This window comes from Pan paniscus, chromosome 5, assembly GCF_029289425.2.
Source record: "Pan paniscus chromosome 5, NHGRI_mPanPan1-v2.0_pri, whole genome shotgun sequence".
Classification (NCBI taxonomy): domain Eukaryota; kingdom Metazoa; phylum Chordata; class Mammalia; order Primates; family Hominidae; genus Pan; species Pan paniscus.
In genome coordinates, this window is record NC_073254.2 from 165932700 (window position 1) to 165950104 (window position 17405).

Sequence of the window (17405 nt, forward strand, 5' to 3'; positions counted from 1 at the left end):
GCAAATATATTCATGGCTACAAATACATGTCAAAACTTTTCAAATGTGGTATTTTAAACATTTAGTTATATGTCATTTATATCTCAATGAAGTCCAAATAGCTCATTAAAGTTGGTTTTTAAAAAATTAGGAATTTGTTGAATGGTGACAGGTGCTCAAAACACTTGCCAACATCTTATATCTCCAAAAAAACTGACCCAGGAACTAAGAAATTATTGCTCATACTCTCTCAACATTAAAATGAGAAAAAGTAACTCTGATAGTCATGTACTCTTTTCTGTACCCTCTCAGCTAACTTTTGAGCTGGGTAAGATCTTAGACCTTATTAACGCCTAAACATTTACAATTTCGACAGTTTCCAAACATGAAAGGAGACCACTAAATGTGGTCCTTTACTGAACGTAATATTATTCTATAAATATGTATCTAAATGTAACATTTAAGTGATGCAAATATTTAAATATATACTAGAAAATATTACTAGAAAACCTTTTCCTCCTAAAAATAATCATTGGAAAACACTGCTTTTAAAGGTCAAAGTAATGGATACTGAGATTTTTGTTTTAGCAGAGTGAGTTATGCTGCTGAAAACATACGAAAACTTGGATTTTCAGAAAGATAAGTTTTGAAGATGAATATTTACTACAGAACTCCAAGTATGTTTAAATTTTGTAATTTAACTACACTTTAATAACAACTTTTAGGGAAATACATAAAACAAGATTTAAACTTTTCATTTTAGATATTCACAACTTGAATAAAGGTTTTAGAAATGCAGTGTCCGTTCTACTGTGATATTGAATAAGATTAAGGTAGAAGGATCATTTCAATACATGTGTGGAGAGGAGGAAAAAACTAGACACAATCTAAATGCTCAAGTAAAGGAATGGTAGAAACAATAATGGTATATACATATAGTGTGACATTATAAGGCTACTAATAACTTACATAATTACTAAAATTATGGCCCTAGTATTCCTGGGTTCACACAATAAAAATTATAGTCTCCATTTTCACAGACACAGTTAATTGAAATTAATTCCCTTTCTCTCTTTTTCTGCCACTCCCCACCCCCCGCCCCCACCCTTTGTTTCTTTTTGGGTTAGATTCTTTGTTTTCTACCTATGACTTTGGAACTCTAATTTTAATTCAGACCTATATCTATGCTGTTTAGGCAGGTACAATAATTGTTCAACTTAAGGCAATGAGACCTCTTAATACATATCGGTCCTCATATACATAAACAGAAAAATCACCTGAGTCCCATTTAAAAAGATAAATGCTTGAAACTATTAGGAGTCAACTATAAAGATATGAATCATCACTTCAATAAGGACTGCAGCAAAGGTTAAGCATAACAATACTTTTCTCTCTAAAAAATGAAGCTTTTCAAATGCATGCAATACGTGAGGAAACCATACATTACCCTCTAATCCTCTCTGTACTGGAGTGCCACTGATACACCATCGATTAATCCCACTCAAACGCTGGGCCATTTCTGCAGCCTGATGAGAGGGAAAAATGAAATAAAAATGGAATCCAGAAAACCACAGAAAGAACACAGAAGTCAGGCATACTCATGAAAAACAGCCCATTAAAAGCTACACTTCTGGTGAGATGTACCTACTTTTATTTAACAGTTATCACACTCAATGTTGAATGTCATATTCAATGGACCATCTTCCAGTACAGTGGTTCTCATTAGTGGGAGGCTGCCACGCAGTCCCCTAAAACAGAGGGGTAGTTCAAATACGTACAAAATGAAAAAGCCCCCTGAATAACTGATCCATGCCCTGCATCACTCTATCCTCCAGATATACTAACAGACATGATTCATACATTCAGTTCAGGTTACAGACTGGCCAAAGACAACAGAATAAAGACATATGACATTCAAAGGCTGAATCAAAATTCTGTCCTCTAAAGTAGTATTTTCTGTTACCATTTGGCCTCTAATTTAAAAGACTGTCAAAGTCAACTTTGGTTCAAAGCTATCAGAGGCTACACGATGAGCTCCCAGTTAGCAGAAATGCTTACAGAAGTTCCTAAACACAGTTTACTTTGATCTGCATCATATATAAACAGACATCTTACTGAAAAATATATATTTCATATAGAGCAATGAGTCACAGAGTACAGAACTAATTTCAAAGGGTTATGTAGTTCAAAGCACAAGAGAAAAGCATAAGTAGTGTTTAATAACAAACTTTTGACCAAAATCAGTACTACAGGTTAACTATGCTTAAACTATTAAACTACTCAAGTTCCCCTAATTCCTTTTCCCCCTTCTTCCCCAGCCCTCAAAAGATTTTGCAGAAACTCTCACTTTTACTGTGGGACACTCAACCATCTGAGCTTCATCAAGGCAGATCCTCCACCACTCCACAGCTACCAGGGGGCTCGGGATAGCCATATAGCGCTTCTGGTTCCGTAGGCGACGCCCATCCTCACTATTGCTATGTGGGATATCGACATAATTTAATTCTGAACGCAGTACATCATAGGTAATGATAACTATATCCTGTTCTGCCAAAAAATGAGGTTGTAAAAAGCCATCTTTCTTCACTCCTTGATATACCTAGGAAATAATCAATACAGGCAGTTATTGCAAAAAGGCCCACTAAAGGCAATGAAATATTCACTCATTTATACCCTTACTAAGTCCTCTCTATTTTCTTAGGAGCATTCATGCTATGAGACAGATCCCATACCTGTTTGGAGAAAGACATGTTTTAGTGTGGAAGATGAATTACATAACTGATGTGCAACAAACTGTAATAAATGTGAACATGACAGCATCACAGTGGAAAGACCAATTCTGTAGCGGAGAAGGTAAAATCACAGAGGAGTTAAAACCTGAGGTATATCTTAAAGGTTCTCATAAGTGGCAAAAAGAGAAAAGGGCTGTATGTATGTAGGAGGATGGAATCAATAGCATATGTGAAAGCACAATGGTATGAAAAAGTAGAACAATAAGAGCTATTATTTATGAAATGCCTTTTATGTTTCAGATACTGTGCTAAGCATTATCTCCAAACTTCAACAATAATTCTGTTGGTGGTTGTTAATATTCCTATCCCACACATAAGAAAAATAAAGTGACTTGCTCAAAACTGATGGAACTAAGACTCAAAGCTTTGCCTACCCACACAGAATAGAGCTTCTTAACAGCAAAAATTGTTTTGCTTATTACAGTATTCTCCATGCCTATGTAAAGTGGATGAAATACAAAAACCTTCAGTAACACTTGCATGGAAAGAAGGAAGAATGAAATTAGTGAAGGGTATTAATATTAGGAAACAATAACATTACTATGTGCCCAGTACTTGACAAAATCATATCTTCGCAAATGACTGGATACTATTTTTAAAACTCAGCAGTTCCTGGCACATAATAAGTGGTCAATAAAGATTTGCTGTATGTATAAGTAAATTCTTATTTTACAGCTGAGGTAACTGAAGCTTTAGAGGATGATTTTGGAGCTAAGAGATGGCAGATCAGATAAGCAGCTCCTATTACACAGTGCTGCCTTTGGATTGCATTTCTCTCTGAAGACTATAAATGCTTATACCAAGAATTTCTCATTTACATACTCAAGAATTTTTAAAAAGCTTCCACATCTTTATACTCGAAATGCTTTAACTGGTGAAATTCTGATGTTAGAAAAGAATAACATTGTACTGTTCTAGTTCTTAGTCTCAATTTTTTTCTTTAAGCTTTGATTTAACATTACTATTAAATCATTCAGTTACTTTTGAGGATAAACAACAAAGAAACAAAGATTAGGAAACTATCACGAAGAAGCAAAACTTTACATTTTCCTCTCCCTCTTTAGTCCAAGTGGCCTTACCAAGACTCGAAGAGATGACGACCTCACGTGCCTGTTGATCTCATCCACCCACTGGTGACAGATGGAACTTGGAGAGATGATCAGAGTTGCTCTTGTTGACACTGGTTCCATTGCAACAAGGCAGTGGGGGCAGTAAAAAGGCTTGATCTTCAGATTTTTCTCATCATAATTCACACACTTTGCATGTTGCCACAGGTGACACTTCAGGCATTGAACACGAGGCTTACGATCTATCTGATCAAGTTCACCACATATGCACTCAAAGCGGTAATCAGAGGTGTTAAAGGGACTCATGGTATTAGAAGGTGGTACATCACTATCAGCAGGATTTAGAGATTCAGCACAGTCCTCTGTTTCATGTTCTTGGTTGAATTCAGAGATACATGTACTTTTAGACATAGCAACATCAGTTATTCCAGAGTCGCTAGTAGCTGGACAGTGACCTTGTGAATCGGGATTGATAAATGGTTGTCTTTTTCCTTTTTTTGTGGATGGAACAAGCTTTTTCCTCAATTTACTGCGATTTCTCCTGGACTTATAATAATAATAGTAAGGATCATCATCATCATCCGAGGTGTTTGATGGCAAGTATTCAGAATCTGTGTCCTTGTTCCCTGATTTTCTAGTTTCTTTCTGAATTTTCCTTGGACTCCCTACTGCCTATGAAAAAAATATTTAATTAATTGATTGCAACTAGTTGCATTTCTGAAATTAAACTCCTGACTTTATGTAAGTACTTCATATAATTATGTAGCAGCCAGTCTTTGCTACCCTTTTCCCTGAGGAGAATCACTCCTGATAAGTGGCTTCCAATCTGCCCTCTGTAAGGACCCTCACTTTATCTCAAAACAAAAGGAAGGCTCTACAAGTGTCAGATTTGGAGAGATGAAAAATTAGAAAGATAAAGGAAGCTACTGATATTTTGTTATTTACCTACTATGATTTAGTCTGCCTAAATCAATACAAGACTAGTACTTTTCGAGTACATAAATATACAAATTAGGGCAACTACAAAAACACCAAGTACTAAAATATAGCATCCAAAGAAAGTAAAAGATAATCCACTGGTTACTGCAATTAGCAAATTGATTCCTTCTTTCCTTCCCTTTTCTACATATGTCCTCTCTTACAATTACTTATTAAATGCCAATTCTGTGCCAGTAGTTGTGTTAGATGCTAGGGACACAAATATGAACAATATTTGGCCCCCGGTCTCAAAGGGGTCTACTGGAAAAGTGAGAACAGTAAAAAGTAAAATGATGCTATGGGAACACCTAAGAGGGTTGTACAACATAGTGGGAGTATGATAGGCAGGTAGTTAATAGGGACAGCTTCCTCCAAGGCATATCAGGGCTGAGGTCAAACAGGGGAGTTAAGACACAACATGTAATCAATGGCATTAACTGAGGGAAATCTTCTAGTTTTTGTGGTAGCAGGATTACCAAAAGCACAGTTCACTGCTGTCTTCAGTGCTACCCAAGGATAATATAGACTCCCTACTCCAGAAAATAAATTTTTTGTCTTTTTCTTGGTGGCCAAGCTGGTAGCTCCACATTTTGACTTGTTGTCATTAATCTTTATTTATGATTGCAAATATTATAACTATTTTCCTAAAAGCAAATTGAAATTACTGGCCCAACAGAAGCAGTTTTCTAACAAAATGCAGAAATTGTATAAGATAATAATATAAAGAAAATGAGAATTTAGAAGTTCCAGACCTGCCTGGGCAACATAGTGAGAACCCCGTCTCTACAAAAAAACAAGAAAAATTAACCAGGCATGGTGACATGAGCCTGTACTCACAACTACTTGGGAAGCTAAGGCAAGATGACAGCTTGGCACAGGAGTTCAAGGCTGCAGCTAGCTATGACCACTGCATTCTAGCCAGGGCAATAGATGCCTTGTGTCTTAAAAAAATAATAAAAATAAATAATACAGAAGATGCTTTATACTCTATAATACACTTAGCCAACTAGTTTTTTAATTCACTCAATAAATATCTGAGTATTTGTTATGCGCCAAGCATTATTCTCTGGGTTTAATGATAGCCAAAGTAAAGTTACTCTCATGGAGTTTATATCCACAAAGTAGAAAGTAGAAGTTACAGATATAAGTACTTTTCCTATTTTTTTATCTTCAGATCGTAAGAGTTTCAGTTTCAAGGTGGGATCTGTCAATGTACTCAGTAAGGTATCACATACGTGTACTTAATATAGAGCTGAACTTAAGCTCTGTTACCTGCTTTTTTGTTTTATCACATATATCCTCTTCCTTGTAATTCTTTCCCAATGTAAAAGTCCCAGAAAAACCATGGCCTTTGATCTGTTTCACGAGACCTTCAAAAATTAAACATTTCAGCATCCGTTTCAAAAGACTCCTGTTCCGTTGAACATCGTATCTATATATAGAACTGACATACTTATAGATGGAAAGGATGGACACTCCTTTTTTTCCATTCATTTCTTTCACAGCTGTCAGTATCATCACACGTGTAGCTAAATGTAAAAGGATATGCTAAATCAGTCAAAATAATTAAAATGAAAAGAAAGTAAAACTTGGTTAATCTTAATCTGCATGAGGACTGAGTTAAGAAAAAAATAAATCAAAGATTTATTACAGCAGAGTGCCATTTTGAAAAAATATGTAATAAAAATGTATCTCAGCATATTAAGAAACAAATTACTGTAACAAAAATAATCGAAGGAAGAATTACTCATATTGAATTGTTAATACTATAAAACAACAATCATTCAAAATTATAAAAGAAAACTCTCACAATTATTTAAGTATACGCTACCATTAGTATGCGAAACATTCATTTCCTAAAAGATAAATAAAGCCTGGTTTAAACTGTAAGCTAAAGAGATTTAAATATAACAGACTGAGCAAGAACTACCTGGGCCAAGTCAAACAAAATAATACATCTTTACTTTTGTTAAGATATTATGACTTGTAATTGAATTCATTTATGAAAAGCATATATAACTGTAAAAACAATTATTTATAACAATTACAAGATATCTCTAAGGATTGCAAGAACTCTAGCAAAGATCACTATAAGAAGGTATTTCCTTTAAGAGATGTCATACTTACGAGGGCATTGAACTTTTTCTTTTGGTTCAAATTCGATATTCTGGATTTCTGTCTCTTTCAGTTTTCCTCCAAAATAATGTGACGGAATAAAATAATTCACCACTTTTCCCTGATACAAACAACAGTCAGTAGTTACACAGTGTTTTGCTTTCAGTATTCTGAATTGCTTATTGAAATTAACTTTCCTTCTTTATGGAAATGCAAAACAGTTCTAAAAAAATTGCAAGAGAAAGGGCCAAATAGCTGTAGATACATACACAGTTTTATTTCTGAGTTTACAGCTAGCTATCACTTAAAAAATTGTGCATATTATCTTAAATTACCTAAATGTTATGTGTGGAACCTCTGAAATTAACTTTTAAAGGTATATTTAAATATAAAATTAACCCATTGAATTTATAATAATATGAAAATAACTTGGAATTAAAATAGTAATGAGTAGGAAATCTCAGAAAGAAGTTACTGATAGTTAAGTCAATATATTCCAAGTCATTTGTCTACGAAGAAAACATTTTTTTTTTAAATTTTCTACTCAAATCTGAAAGGCTAATTCTGCAGACTTGACCCTACTGAAAGATAACATAATGCTAAAGCTGTGAGACTGGTGGGTCCTAGAGGTAATTAATTATAATTATACCTTTAACTACTGACTTCATTTCAGCAAGATTTAATGTAAGGGCTGATTTCAGATTTCATTACTAGAAAATATGAGCTATATACTATATTTGCCTTAGTGGACTTTGTTTCTGTAAACTCTAAAATTTATATTTTTAAACACAATTATGTATTTTGGGACAAGGACTTGAAGTTTGTTTCATTTAGCAATCTATTTACTAAGCTACTTGTTCTTTAACAAAGTTCTAATTATTTGGTTCTAAGATTTATATATATGAGATTTGTATAACATTTTAAAATAGCTCTTAAAAATATTTAGTAGTAATATGGAGACTTTATTAGTGACAAAACATTTGAGGAGTCAACAGTACTTTTGTAAAGGAGTTTCTCTGCCAACTAGAAGGAAGTTCAGTAAGTGATCACAAATTCTCTTCCTAGTTGGCCAACATTACTTAAAAAATAAACCTTCTGGGTCACAAACACCCCATTCTCTCTGCCCACTTGAAGTTAACTAACCACTAATATAAATCACTACCCACAGAGTGAACAGAAAGTGTTGACTTAAGTGCCAAGCAAATGTTCAACATACGATGCTTTTCGAGAACATATGTCCCCTGCTTTTGCAAGCCCTACTATACCCCTCCTACCTCGGGAAGAGTGAGAGCATCTTGCTTGACATCTTGTCGAGTATGTGTCAGAATCAGAGCCAAAACCTCCACTGTCTTTCCAAGACCCATCTCATCTGCTAAAATTCCACCAAGCAACTGCGGCCCAGAATTTGGGTACTCACGAATGATGCTAAGGAAAAAAACAAGATAAATCACATCATAGGAATGTGAATACAAATTACAATGTTCCTAATTACTTTTCCTAAAGAGAACTGGAAGCAATGCATAAACTCTAAGTTTATTGAAACTATATTTTAGGGCAAAACAATTCAAACCTTAGATTACAAACATTAGAACGGTGATAACCAAAAAAACTGCCTGAGCTGACAAGTAACTGTGCAGAAATGAGTGGTAGTTAAAAGAGAACACGTCTGCCTTCTTTCTATGACCTTTATGAATCTATGAATAAAAAAAAATACAAAGGGCAATAACTACTGATTCATTCATGATGTTTAATGATTACTAAGAAAAAATAAAACTGGCCCCATAATAAACAAGATAATATTTTTACTTTGAATAATAATCTCTTTAAATCTTGATAACTAAGCACCTTATGTCTATTATTCCAAATTCATTTACTGAAAAATGACAAGTGCTATTAATTCTAAATCTATCCTATCCATAGATATGTCTAATAAGACTTCACCTTTGATTCCTTCATGAGGTAGAGTCAAAGTTACAGATATGCTAACAATCTCAGACAGTTTTTCATTATATTTATCTTTTAAATCAAGATATAAGTAAAATTTTGCCTTACCAGCCTGTATATGGATTATAGTAGAGTTTCAGACCCTCAGATGTAACAATCTCTCGCCATAAGAAGTGCAGGGCACTTTCTAAAGAAAAATATAATCATAATAACAAATTTTTGTTTTCCCTTCAGTCAGATAATCACATTAAAAAAAGAATAGGTTAACAGTGAGGATACTCTGGCATAGTGATACCCATATTCTTGTGAAATCTCATTCTGGAAAAGCCACATACTTAACACATGAGTAAAAAGCTAAAAGTCCCTCTATTTCCTTTCTTCTGATATTACTCTTTAGCTCCCTTTGTTTTGGGCACAAATCCACATCAGCAAATAATAGGACAGATAAGCAAAGTGTGGCAGATTACAGAGAATTAACAGGAAAACTAATACATATAACCAGCTCCTACCTGATGAATGAGTCTATTTTTAATAAATCTTGCAATAAATTATATGAAGTCTTTGAATAACTCAATAGACATATGCTAGGTGGCTAAATACATTTACCCGAATCAGACCTGACCTCTTCTACGGGTCTGAGAGTGGGAAGAAAGGCTTACTTAACTGGGAAAAAAATATCTAAAACCATAACTCAGAAGTGCTGAGTTTGTTTCTACCAGAATCTTCCACTAGCCTTCTCCTTAATATTTTAACTTATTTAAACCAACTGCCAAATAAGTAGCATGTCTCTACCCATCAATGAAACAGCAAGTAATTTTTAATTGGCTTTTTTAGAGATTAATAGATATTTTATATTTTTATATTCTAGAATAAAATGGCCATTAAAAATTCAAAAAACTATAGATGTTGGCACGAAGCCAGTAAAAAGGGAATGCTTTTACACGGCTGATGGGAATGCAAATTAGTACAATCTCTATGGAAAACAGTATGGAGATTTCTCAAAGAACTAAAAGTAGATCTATCATTCACTCCAGAACACTACTGGGTATCTACCCAAAGTGAAACAAGTCATTATATCAAAAAGTCACCCATGCTTACATGTTTATTGCAGTACAAATTCACAATTGCAAAGATATGGAATCAACTTAAGTGCCCATCAACCAATGAGTGGATAAAGAAAATGTGTGTGGAGGGGGGCAGGTGTGTATACACACCATGGAAACCATGGAATACTATACAGCCACAAAAAAGAATGAAATAATGTCTTTTGCAGCAACTTGGATGAAAATGGATGCCATTATCCCAAGTGAAGTAACTCTGGAACAGAAAAACAAATACCACATGTTCTTACTTACAAGTGTGAGCTAAGCTATAAGTACATGGGGGCATACAGAATAGTATAACGGATACTGGAGACTCAGAAGGGAAGTGAGGGATAAAAAATTACATAGTGGGTACAATATACACTATTCAGGTGATGGGTATACTAAAAGCCCAGACTTCACCACTATGCAATTCATCCATGTAACCAAAAACCACTTTTACCCCCACAAAGTTATTGAAAAAAGACAGCAATAAAGAAGTGGCATAAATGCCTCCCGTAAAACTACTACTTTCATAAAAATACTCAACAGATGACATTTTATTATTGTAAAGAAAAAAATGCAAAATCTAGGAAAATTCATCACACATAAGTCTCCTACTTTTGTAAATTTGCTTTCTGTCACCAACATTCACCATTACCTTGTGAGTTTCTTGCAGATGGTCAGTAAGATTCCCACTGGACCAGATTCTAAAGAGCAATTCTTTGTTTGAAAGGAATGTAAAAAAAATTTCTTGGTTTTTAAAAATTCCAATTGAGGCAGGATTGATTTCCTTTTGGCAAGAAAAACCAGTACAAACTTTTATGAATGAAGAAACTCACAAATTCATTTTTCTAGATTTCAATTTTAAAGAATTTCTTAGAAAATAATTTTGTTTATGGCACCCATTCTATCTTATATTTTCAGGATGTTTATTTTAATGATCAATTTCACCCTGCCCTAATTGTCTCTGATGTAATCTCTCTAATCAATTGGACTTTCTTTAAACATCTTATTCTTACCAGTAGCAGGACTGCTTCTGAAACACTCTTGTTGTAGCATCCAATTGACAGCCTCTCTTTGGTAGGGTCTCAACACAGGGATCAATGCAGGATGCTGGACATCCACTTGGATGGACCGCGTTTCTTGCTGATGTGTTTGTTTCACAAAGTGATACAGCTCGTCAATGTCTTGTCCCTCTGGCTCACTCTCCAGATCATCTTCATCCTCTTCCAACACATCTGTACATCACACAGCAAATGTACTCAAAAACTGATAGGTTTTTTCTAACTATAAGCAATTCTTATTCTAAGAGCATACAATGAACTTGCCCAACTCTGGGGCCTTGCTCAGTGTGTTTTGTCACTGAAAGGCCCTATCTTTAATTCTTCATTAATCAAAAATCTACTCATCCATTCTTCAAGAAAGTTTAACTGATACTTTTTCCATGGCATTTTCTTTTGTTTTCCCTGGCTGGAATTATGTTCTCCTCTGTGGATACAGTATTATTACATTGTAATCTATCTGGTACTGCAATCATTTATGTCCATTGGTCCTTTCCCCAGGGTAACAAAGGCAAAGTTTTTCATTTTTGTAGCCCCTCAGAGAAGCTGACACGTAGCTAACACGTGTATTGTCTATTGTGGATGTTTTATAAACATTTGAGGAACTCAATGTGAATACTGTTTGAAGTTTATATAGGAACAACTTACTTTACTTTTGTAATTTTAACATACAAAATCCATATGGAGACATAACTGTTCTATGCCCAATAAGAAATGGGTTCTCATTTTATTTCTTATGCTAGAAAAGGATAGGCATTTGGTAGCAGTAGCAGCCAACTGGAAGACAAGTGATTATGTTATTAATGCAAATTTGTAAAAACACTAAGTTCACTTGGTGGGCACAATTGTTCTGTGGAAGAAGATTTATACTTACTATAACATGAAAAAAGTAATAAAAACCTTGAACATATTTACAAACTCCTTTCAGCTAACGGTTCTTTATTAAAAACATAATTCTTTGAAGGTGAAAAAGTATATCATTTATTTCTGAATTGCTTTGAAAGAGGCCTATATACTTTTATAGGACATACCTCATAACTTCTAAAACTAAAAGATCACACCAAAAAATTCACAACTTATTTTTTTCCAATAAATATGCCATGTAAAATTTCCAAAACTTCACAATTAATGTACAGCTTTATGCTCGGTTGTTTTAGACTTTTACTATAATTATATAATCTAAGATTAATAGCTAAATTTGAAGTTTTCCTTAGATACCAGGCTTTAAAATGAACAAATTGTAATATTTTTAAAAGGCCATAAGTTTAAAAACTCTAGATGTACTTAAATTCATTCCTTCTAATCCCGAAACCAGAGATTTCCTCATTTAAAGTATCTAACTTGCAAAATGATTTACTATTACTGATATTATAAAGCATTGCAAAGAATGTACTAGAGAAATAACAATCGAAGTTAGAAACTGATTTTCAAATACTCCAGTATGACAATGTTCTATAATTTGCACCTGAAATAATGCTGACCCACCATGAGCAGAACTTGGAGAATTTGGGCTGTTTTTCCAGTAGTGTTGATGAGCTGCACCAAGCCATCCACACTCTCCCAAGGTGACCAATGGCAGACAATTCTGAATCTGCAGTCCTGACCAAAGATGCAACGTCTTGCCAAGAAACAGAGCAAAGTTATCTGGTCTTTATGGGAATCAGGCTTTTGAAATTATTTGTCAGACTGCAAAGGAGAGGTGGAATAAACGCCAGCCAAGAATTTCTGGCCCATGACAAAATAAAAGCACAGGAATAATGCAAAAATCCCAACCAGCTCAGATCCCTTTAGACTCTGCCTTTTGACTTGCATATTGACTTCACAAATATTTCTTTAATATTTAATATAAGGTAAGCACAGAGTTAACCAAAGAAACAAATTATATTAGTGGGTGCATTTCAAATAAGTATAATTTGCCATATAATCATTTAATTTTTATTATGGCTTTATTAGCTGTTTTTCTGATTGTTATGTCCAGGGGTTAGAGGAAAAAACTCACAACTCCTAAGTAATAGCAATTTTTAAGTTTACTGTAAATATTACCTGGAATAATAGAATTGTGTAACTTTTCCATTACTTTCTTCATGAGCTGATTGAACTTTTTCATTCTTGAATTTGCATCACTCAAGAAGTCTAGTTTTGCTAGGCCAGCTTCCAAAAGATAAATTCCAACCTACAAATAATTAATCAAAATAAAAGTAGTTTCATTTGAAATATACCATTCTTTATGAGGACATAAGCAAGAAAAAATTAGCATCACTACTTTTAAAGGTATTCATAGCATGTGTGACACAAACAATAAATACATACCTACCAAATTTCCCCCACGTGTTTCATTTTCACTAACAAATTACAAATGTAAGTGCCTACAATGTACAATTCGAGTTGCTGGAAAAAAATATTCCCCTAACTGAAATCGAACCTGGGAGAATGTGATAAGAACACCTAGTTCTATCTACCAATGCAATGATTCCCAAAACTGATGAATTAATCAGTCAAGTTTGTTAAAAATGCCGATTTCCCCAGAAGATTATGACATACATGTTAGGAATATTCTGCACAGTTAGGTTTGGGCATCCTCATTACTGAATCAAACACTAAAACGTGTAAAAAAACAGACCTTGATTAATGTGAATATTTTGACCCTAGTGAAGCAATGTGGTATGAAGTTTTACAGTTGAAAGACTTGATTTTGAATACTGGCACTGATATTTAGAAGCTAAATGAATTTGAGAAAAATAACCTATTGATTTTGACCCAAGTGTTCTCATTTACAAAATGGAGAGAAGTCCATCTTAAATAATATAACTATAAAAGTTTCTAATGGTAGACACTCGATAAATGTTAATTCCCTTTACTTCATGTTGACTATGTTGTACCTGAGTCCCTAATCACTGAGAATCTCATATTCTTTCACTACAGAACAGGAATCCACCAGCCTTACACAGAAATGAATGACAAAGAGTGTATTTCATTACTGCTAGTATTCTGTCTTGGCTCGCTTGGTGATGTCTTACTACAGCAGCAATAAATGTTTAAATATTTGTAAAATTCAGGATCAGGAAAAACAGAATAGATTAACACTTGGTCTGTAGGGAACGTAGATAGAACACAGATATGTGAGTCATAAATTGTTACATACTTATTATCACTGAGCCACAATTTTGGCAAAATCAGTAAAGAGAGGGAATGTTTGATTACATAGTTTCACTGTACAGGGAAAAATTAATTGGAATCTAATAATTCTAAATGTTCTCCTTTCCTTCTGACAATTCTAAAACTATAAGGTTATCGACGCAAGAAATATATGAGACAGTTTTCAGTTAAACAACATGAAATTAACGTTTTAAATTTTCAGGTTTAGCATAAAAGCATATTAACTTGCTTCACAGTTTACAAAGTATACTTTCCTACATTATCTGGCCTGATTTTCAACACAATTCTATGCTGTAAGAAGAATGGGTATTATTTACATTTCATAAAGAAACTGAAATTAGAGCATTTAAATTATTCACATAAAGTTATTTGGCCAGTGAATGACAGAGACTGAAATAAATTACAAATTTATTCATTCATCTACTGAAAATTTAGGTACCAGGTACTTTACTAGGCTGTAAAGATGAAAGGCTTCATAGTTTAGCAGAGGGGAATGATCTAAAATGTTAAGTATGTGACAAGCCACCAAGGCCAAAAAAAAAAAATCTACCAGAGATTCTGAGGAGAGGGCACATAATACTACCAACAGATTTAAGAAACGATCTCCCTAGGTGAATTAAATGCTATACTAAATATTAAAGAATAACCAGGAATTACCAGGGAAGGAGAAGGGAACAACTCAAGCAGAATTAACTATAAGAGCAAAAGCAAAGACGCAGAAAGTCAGTGTGGTATATGGAGAAAATAAATCAATTTGGAGTTTCTGGGACAAAATAAAAAGCAGAGTAATAAAGGGTAAGGCTCAAGGGCTTGTCAAGAGAGGAACTTGTGTGCCAGATTAGAAAGATTATACTTAATTCTGTAGGCAGTAATGGGTAGAATTTCATTTGCATTCAATCATACAATTCCAGAGACAAAATCGAAGCATTTGAAAAGGCAAAATAGCAAACAGATAAATGGTTAAATGACTGCTGCAGTAAGAGGAACTGATGATGAGGACCAAAACAAGTCACTGAAAGTAGAGATGGAAGATCTTGAAAAAGTGTAGCCTGAAAATGATTAGTTGTAACATACTTTGAATAGTTATTAAAAGCTTAAAGTGTACTTTGAAACTTAACAATGAAAGGCTTATTGCTGGCTTTTCAGACTTCTCTCACAAGTTAATTTAAAAGTGGACTGCCAATGTAGAAGAGCCTCAAAAAAGACACCACAAAAAACTGAGTACCTTGATAATGTGATTTCCTTCTGGTTTCTGATAGAGTTTTATTCTTCTCTTCTTTTGTAGCCACTCCAAATCTTCTAACATTTCACCACTGAAGGATGACTCCACCAGAATACCCTTGTCGCAAATACTCATTGGTTCTTTTTTTTGTTTCTCTACATCTTCACCTTTTGAATGAACATAAATCAGGAACTGATTGCTTGACTCTGAACTCATCAATGTAATACTCCTTTCGGAAAAATTTTCAATTAAACTCTGCGCAGGAAGAAGCTGAAGAGTTAATTCTCCTAGAAATGCTTTCCAGGAATTATCAAAATGATAGGGAGAAATCACAATATTTAACTTTACAGACAAAGGGGAAAAAATACCAACAGTCTCTTCTTTTTCAATTGGTTTTGAGAAGCTCACCACTTTTGAACACCTCTTCTTATCTCTGTGAGCCACTTCTTCCTTTAGACTATCACTTAGAATGATATAATGAGCAGAAGAGGTATCTGAACCTGGGCAGGGCTGCTCGTCATCATCACTTATGATGATAGGTTCATTCCTTCTGTCCTCATGCATATTCCAATGAAGCTGCTGCCTCTTTTCCTCATCTACCCTCACTGGAGGAGCACGTTTCCGTCGGCTGCTCATTTTCAAGTTTTCTTGGCTGGTAACTGTGAACTCTAGAGGACAAATGAAACAACAGGAGGTATGACAAGAGATGATTTAGTCTTTAAGGGTAACCAGATGAGAAATTCAGCATAAATTCATAGCCCATAAACATAATATGAAATCTTCTGTGAGATATAAGGCAATGAGTAATTTTTTACCAGGTCATTATGACTAAGGAATGAACATATTAACCATAATCTCATTTATCAAATAAATTCTAATAGTTTTGCTAGTCTTTAATAGATAATTTAGTAAAGGCAATTTGTTGTATAAAATAAAATAAATTGTAGAAATACATTTAATAAGCAATATAATAGGAAGGTAAATCTCTCAATCCCAAGTAATTTAACTGCCCCCCTCAGAACAAAGCCCAACAATACTTAAAAGAGAGGAACAAAATCTAACACAAATGTCTGGCATCAAATCTAAAATTATCAGGCATGCAAAAAAAAAATGAAAATAAAACAGAAAAATAAGACCCATTACAAGAAAAAAATCAAAAAGCCCCAGAAAAGACACAGATGATATAATTAGCAGAAACAAACATTCAAACAGCTACTGTAAATATTCTCAATATGTTAAAGGTAGAGGAAAACATGAATATGACAAAGAAAAATGACAGATATACAAGTGACTCCTATAGAATTTATGCAGATGGAAATGCAACATCTAAAACGAAAAACACATTGTATGAGATTACCAGCAGATTAGAAATGGCAAAGAAAAAAAGAAGCAGAATAAGCTTAAACAATGGAAACAACAGTAACAACAGAAACTCAAAAATGAAGTAGAGATAAACAAAGACTGAAAAAACAATAAATAGAACATCAGAAACCTACTGGACAATGTTAAGGAGTCAAACATGCATAAAACTGGAATCTCAGCAGCAAAGAATGGAAAGGATACAAAAAACTTTTTGAAAAAATCATGCATGAAAATTTTCCAAATTCTATAAAAACCATCAACTCAGAAAACCAAGAAGCTCAATGAAACCCAATCAGGGCAAACATAAAGAACAATCACAATAAGGTATGCCATAATTAAATTACTGAAAAGTGAGGACTTCTCTCCAGATTGGCCCTATTTCTCTGGTTTAGACACTGCTCCCACCCCACAGCTCTAAACCCAGCAAAATATCTTTCAAAAATGAAGGTGAAAAAAAGATCAACAAAAGCCAAAAGGACTTATCACCTGTATACCTACAATCTAAGTAATGTAAGAAGCGCTTGGGTAGAAGAAATACGACATCAGATGGAAATCTGGATCCACACACAAGGAAATAAAAAGCAAAAACAAAAAATATGTGTATAAATATAGTAAACTTTTTTCTTGATTTTTAAATTTCTGTA

The 17405-nt window shown here is 34.0% G+C and overlaps 1 protein-coding gene across 9 annotated transcripts in view; it reads right to left on the reverse strand.

Moving 5' to 3' along the window:
* SHPRH (SNF2 histone linker PHD RING helicase) overlaps window positions 1-17405 on the reverse strand; it is a 126034-nt gene that overhangs the window by 98418 nt on the left and 10211 nt on the right. For 6 of the 9 annotated variants that reach the window (XR_010112537.1, XR_010112539.1, XR_010112538.1 and 3 more), the window contains exons 2-11: window positions 15403-16067; window positions 13065-13194; window positions 10980-11198; window positions 8984-9062; window positions 8206-8356; window positions 6944-7052; window positions 6089-6345; window positions 3851-4510; window positions 2327-2578; window positions 1427-1505 (exon numbers count right to left, since the gene is read on the reverse strand). Coding sequence is in view for 6 of the 9 variants with exons in the window: in XM_063605519.1 (XP_063461589.1) it covers window positions 1427-1505; window positions 2327-2578; window positions 3851-4510; window positions 6089-6345; window positions 6944-7052; window positions 8206-8356; window positions 8984-9062; window positions 10980-11198; window positions 13065-13194; window positions 15403-16035 (2569 nt within the window). In the remaining 3 variants the exon portion in view is untranslated. Of the gene's footprint in view, window positions 1-1426; window positions 1506-2326; window positions 2579-3850; window positions 4511-6088; window positions 6346-6943; window positions 7053-8205; window positions 8357-8983; window positions 9063-10979; window positions 11199-12506; window positions 12641-13064; window positions 13195-15402; window positions 16068-17405 lie in introns of those variants that run through there. The other 3 variants (XM_034963037.3, XM_063605518.1, XM_063605520.1) reach the window with 2 other exon arrangements.